Source organism: Chaetura pelagica, unplaced genomic scaffold (genome assembly GCF_000747805.2).
Source record: "Chaetura pelagica isolate M959 unplaced genomic scaffold, ChaPel_1.0 scaffold76, whole genome shotgun sequence".
NCBI lineage: Eukaryota > Metazoa > Chordata > Aves > Apodiformes > Apodidae > Chaetura > Chaetura pelagica.
The window spans coordinates 1,904,515-1,910,699 of NW_009970723.1; the positions used below are offsets into that span (position 1 = coordinate 1,904,515).

Genomic DNA, 6,185 nt, shown 5'->3' on the forward strand with positions numbered 1-6,185 from the left:
GGCGGGCGGGGTGCGGGGCCGTGCGGGGCGCCGGGCCCGCCGTGAGCGCCGCTTTGCACTGAGCTGGGCCCTGCTCCCCCAGATTGCCGGGCTCCCCAGCACGAGTCTCTGCGTTCTGCCGGCTTTCTCAGGCTGAGGTACCGGCAACATGGGAGAGGCAAACTGAGAGCGTGCTCTTTGAGGTGGTTTCATAGTAATTAAATTTTCATTTACATGAAGCCTTTCAACTAAGGCTTCTTTTCTAAGCTAATTTTTTGGTGTGTTTCGCAACTGAAGGGGCTGGAGGATAACCAAGATGTGCACAGTGCGTCAGTGAAGAGTTAGTTGATGAACCCAGGTTTGCCCGTTTCAGGATCCTGGAATAGTTGCTTTCAGCCTCCCCCTGGTTTAGGTAAAAGTTCCTGGCACAGAGTTGCTCTCTAGATTTCAGTCAGTTGCCCATGGTTTTTTGCAAAGCATCTCTGGTGGGAAGGGAAACGGAAGCAAGGAGCAGGCTAAAGGCAGTAAAAGAAGAGCTGCAGTTAAGAAGACAGAAACAATCCTACAGCCATCTCTAAGTAGCTGACAGAAGATGGTAGAAATACTCTGTTCCCACATTTTTCATAAACCTGTCCTTTCTGCAGTGCCACAGTTAAGCTTGTGCCAAGCACTGCAGTTGCATCCATCTCTCCAGCCTCTTTATTTTTCTTGTAAAGCGCCTCTGCCTGCACCACTTGCTTTTTCAGGACCAAAAGCCAGGTCAGTGGAAGGTGCTGTGACGTCTTCTTGGCCTGCAGACTACACAGCAGACTTCTCCCATATTTGTGTCTTCTTCACACTATGAGGGAAAAAAGAACACTGTAAAAGAAAAGCATTGGTTGCTTGTGAGCAGAGGTCTGGCCACCCAGGTTCCCAGCAGTCCAGTCCTGGAGCTGGCTTTCATCCTCAACTCCTGCTGCCTCTAGGGATGCTTTTGAAGCTTCTGTAGACATTTACTTCTCGGAATGACTTACAGGTGGAGTGTAGCTGAGGCTCAAAGAGACCAATTGCAGTTGGCTATCAGCTGCCATGGGAAGCCAAGAAGTGTTTGCCTGTGTGTGGTTTCGATCTTGCTGTCCAGCACTAGGAGGAGCAGACAGCAAAACCAGCTTTAAATTACTCTTGTGCTGTTCTGGCACTGGGCAGGGCCCACTCCTCAGCGTTGGTCTAATTGTTAACTGCAGCTGAAAGGGCAGTTTTATTAGGCAGAAGTTACCAACACGTTGAGACAGCACTGCCAGGCACCTCTCTCACCAGAAGGGCAGACAGGGGAGCAGACTTTTGCTCACCGAAGTCCGAGGTAATTAAAAAGGCAGTGCACAAGAGGAAGGCACTTTTAAAAAGAGCTTAATTTCAGACCCCATTGATACCTTCACATCAATGAGGCAAAGAACCTTTGCAGCCTTCTGTCCCCTACACGGCCATGGTGCCTTCGTTTTCTGGCTTCACACTACAGTGCCAGCACCCTCTTGCCTTCTGCCTGCCCACCTCTCACTGTAGCCATGCCCATGCCTCAGTCTCCCCAGCATCCAAACATTTCATCCCACAGCTGCACATCACCCCTTCCTACCATACACAGCAGCAGCTGCCTCCCCCCGTCCCGCTTCCCCATCACTTCCAGGTGCAGCTCCACCATTCCGGACGCGGGCTCCACAGCCGCCTCTGGCCATCCCGCCGCTGTGCGCAGGAATGGCAGGACAGGGAAAAGTCATCACGCAAAGCAGGTTTCAAACATGCAGCAGGTTTCAAACTCAGGTTTGAAACATTCAGGAACTGTTGGGCACAACTGTCCCTCAGAAGGGAGTGGTGTCACTTCTCGTGTGCACCCCCCGTTTTGCTTTGTCGACTGCCTCCTACAGTGATGTCGGTACTCGATGGAGTCCCCCAGGCAGGGAGCTGTTTGTTGCTGCTGCAGGCTCCCCTCCAGCAGAGACCTGCCACTGCTGACCCTTGCTCTAGTGCGTGTGCTAAATTAACTCCCATCCCCTTCCTTTAGGTCTTCTCTCCCAAGGGAGCAAGTGCTTTGAAGAGTAATCCTGTCAACCTGTCACCCGGAGTCCCGGAAACTTGCCGTTACTATGGTTACCGTGCCCAATTCAACCAGTGGCTCTGGCACTCGCATTGCAGCCAGGCAAACACATCAGCGGCCCCCACCCACCTCCCGCATGTGTCAGGCTGCAGCATCAGCTCTGCCAGCAAGAGGTTGCTGCTCCAAATCTTGTCTTTTTCTTTATTGAATTCTGGCTGAAGGTGTCAATTGTTTGTGCCACTGACACAGTTCAAAACTAGTTAGCACAGATCCAATGGAAGCACTTGAGAAACAAACAGGAGCGACAGAAGAGTTTCCTAGACTTCTTGCATGATCTGTTAACAGCACTGTGACTGTAAAGGTGTTTTCTCAGGAGCTGAACGCTGAAAATCATGTCTGCATGTGTCTAAGGGCCAGATAACCCATTCAGAAGTTAGGCTTGGGTGTTCTCTAAGCATGCTCACCTTGCTCCTTGCCTCATTCTGCAGTGCAGATGGCAGGCATCCTTGTGCTGGAGCAGCCGCTGCTGCAGAACATTGTACATTCACACTCACATGCGCCTGCAGTCATGTCCAGGTTGTCAAGGCTTTCCTGTCTTCAGGTTGGCCACAGACAGGAATAATTCTTACATCAAAGTCCTTAGTGTGAGCAGAGTACCTCAGCTGCAGCATCTCTACTGCAGCATAGGTTTCAGCTCTCGTTTTCTGGAAGTAGTGTGTAGCTGTAAATACGCAAGACTAGTAGCAATGCCAGTATATCATTAACAGCAGCAGTACAGGCAGATTTCTCATCTGCATGGCCCCAAGCAATGCCCATAGACTTTGCATTTACCTGTTTAGACTTCAGCAGATCTCCAAAACCAGGCCTGGGCTATAACTGTGTACAAGGCTAATCTCTGAATGCACCTTCAAGACACTGACAGGCAAAGCTACCTCATATTTAGTCAGCCCTTCAATTGTTGGAGGAACAGGCAGATGGGCTATTTTTTCACCTGGTTTCCTTTCCAACCAATTGGACCGCCTTCCCCTTTTTATGCAAGCCTCCCTCTGGGCCAAGGGTCTTACAGATAGCAGCTTCTGCCACTAGATATCCCTTCCTCCATTCCCTAAGTATACTCTGTCCTGTACACTGAAGGAGGCCAAGACCCTACAGGAGGAATGACACCAGGTCATGGCAATTAATAGCTGTCTCATAATAAATGCAAAAGGGGGCTGACTTGATGTGGCATTGTGTATAATATTATGGTTTGATTTGCAGCCACCTTTGCTCTTAATTGCAGGAAAATGACTTCTTGTCCATGTGAGTAAGAATGTACCTTGTGTGTAAAATCACACAATAAACTCAGTAACATGTTATTGGTAGGACAGCTTCTATCAGCCCTGCCAAGTACTAGAGAGGACAATGGCCACAGACGTGTCACCTACAGAGACCATCCAACCAGTGTATTTATATCCCTGTGTTCATTCCTCAGTCTCACACAGTATAGTTTTCCACAGATACCACAGAGTAAAACCATGTTTTTCTTTTTTCTGACACATTTTCCACCAAGCCCCTCTGTAGTTTGCCGGAATAGTTTTCTTCTGTTCCTACAGAACTTTTCTCATAACTGAATTGAGGAATAATCATACAGAAACTTGCTCTGGTTTCCTGCTGTCAAAACCCTCACAGTCCATCAAGGAACAGCCTGACTAGCTGTTTTTCCTATGCAATTTTGCAGCTTCAGTGTTTTAAGAGCAGTGTTCAAACCATAAACCATCCTTTGTGTTGCACAGTGATCTATGAAGAGAAAGTCCCTGCTCCAAAGAGAGACTTACTTCGGGTTTTCTTTGCCAGTAAGATGCAGCCTTGAGAAAAATATATGTGTGCTATTCTTTCTTTCTAGGAAGCATAGGATGGAAAACAACTCCCAGACCTGTTCCACCATGCAAACTGTTATTTGAAAGTATGACTTTTTGGCAAAAAGAAAATATTTTGCCTAACAAGTTTACTTGAACTAAATTTCATTGTGCAAAAATAAAATTTAAAGTTGAGCATGTCCTGTAGCTGTTGGTAAGTACAGTTTGGAATAAAGCAAATCAAAGCAACAACTGACTGCTTTTGAAGGTACCAGCTGTTAAAAGCTTTGATGATCATTGCACAGACAAGTTCAATGAAAACAGTGGTTGTTACCTATCTGAGGTGGTGACCACTGACTCCTTGAAAAGTATCTCTTTCTTTCCTCTCATATGATAACTTACATTCATTCACCTCACACCTTCCTGCTACAGTATGTACTAGACACCTGCTGTCCCACAGAGCTCAGCCACCTGAGCAAAAGTTAGACCCCGGGAAACAACCACTGCATGAGACACCCCCCAATCACAGAGAAATGAACTGTGAGTGATGTTTAGCATGTGTGACAAGAGTGAGAAAGTGCCAGAGATTTTTAATTGCCACAAGGTGGTCAGGTCTTTGGCTGAGATTTCATCATGGAGATCATGGCAAAGTCACCTGATTTGTCTGCTTTAGATAAAATAAAAACTAAGCTTGACTGGTTTGAATATGAAACTTTATTCCAGGCAAGCACAGTATTTGGATGTTGCAGGCTATCAAAATAAAATCCTACCATCAGTTGTCTCTTCCATTACGTTAGGGAATACCAGGATATAAATAACAGGAGAGAAGTGCCACTCTGATTTTGCCAGAACAAAATTAGATACTGAACTTGCTGTTTGTTAGGGAAATTTTAATTCCCTGAATGATCTACATGTGTAGCTGCATCAGACCTGAGAGTTTTTTTCTCCAAACTGAGGGGTCATAAAGCAGCTAGTTTTGAGATTTGAAGCAATTTTGAAGTGCTATGAAAACACAGTTACAAAATAGCTGATATTGAGGGTGTTTTTCAGTGAGCTGCCTTATTTTGCTCCCAGTAGTTAAAAACTGCAGCATTCCTATGGGTTTCAGAAAAGCCAAGACTTGTGGACCCTGCAGAGCTGGTCAGTATAGCGTTGCAAAACCAACACCCTGTGTGGATCCTCTGTTCTCAGAGCAACCTTCATTTTGTCTGCTTTTAAAGGAGAAAAATTATTCCAGGAGAAAGCATTTCCTTTCAAAATAGCACCCACCTGAAAGTTTTATTCCAAATGATTTCAGTTTTGTGGGAACAGGAGCTACGAAAGCAGCATGCCAGGACAGCTATAGCAGTAACCTCCCATGCATACCCAGGCCTCTCTTTTGATTCATGCTGCTGCAGCCAGAGAAGAATCCCTTGTGTTTGTTACAAAACCAAACAGGCAGCACATGCATCTCGATACGTAACTGTCTAAGCTCTGCAATGCTGTGATGATGAGCTCTGTATGAACACCTCCATGGTCAGTGTTCATGGCGATGAAGTGAAGCAAGTGCAAACAGTCACACGCTCTTAATGCTTAAAGCACAGTCAGTGTGTTTAATCCCACACCATAGCTCCGTTATAGGATGTCTCGGAGCTGTGGTTGGCCAGGGGAGTGGTCACCACTTCTCACATATATAACGTATATTGAACACATTCAGCTTGGCAGGGAGACAAGGAGCTGGAAGTGTCACACTGGAGCCTAGCCCCCTGACAGCATGAGACATGTGCTTGTAAGCTGTCTCAAGGAGGATATTCGATTGCCCTTTTTCTTCTTCTGCTTCTCTCCCAACAAAAGCGGAGTGACCTCCCCCATGACCTAGCAAGTGCTGAAATTCCCCAAACACCTTTTTCTGTTGTGCCCCGACGCTGAACAAAAGGAAGCGAAGCAGCTTCGATATACTTGAAGCATGGAATGAAAAGAAGAGCTGGCTCTTGCTCCACCCGCAAACGCCGATCTTCACCTCCCACGCTTATCTGCTGCATTGTCGGCAGCTCTTGCGGTTTTATGCACTTATTTATTTATTTGTGCCTTTATTTATTTATTTGGAGGAGGGCAGAGTGGGAGGGGGGCAGGGGGAGAAGGGGGGCGGGGGGGTCTATGTAATTGCAGTTTATACTGCGTTCCCACGCTGCTATTGTTTGTGACTTTGTTTCCTATTCCCATCACGTGTGCTAATTAGTTGGAGCTGCTGGCTGGCTGGGAGGCGTGTGTCTGGAGTAAAAGCAGAAAGATCACTTCCTGGAGGGATCTAGGCAATCTGAACA

General features: G+C 46.9%; 1 protein-coding gene across 1 annotated transcript in view; it reads right to left on the reverse strand.

The window, feature by feature from the left end:
* The window catches only part of HEY1 (hes-related family bHLH transcription factor with YRPW motif 1), a 4,938-nt gene extending 3,284 nt beyond the window's left edge, over nucleotides 1–1,654 (reverse strand). The window contains exon 1 of the mRNA XM_010006484.1: nucleotides 1,589–1,654. Coding sequence (XP_010004786.1) covers nucleotides 1,589–1,654 — 66 coding nt within the window. The remainder of the gene's footprint in view (nucleotides 1–1,588) is intronic.
* Nucleotides 1,655–6,185: the final 4,531 nt, after the last annotated feature.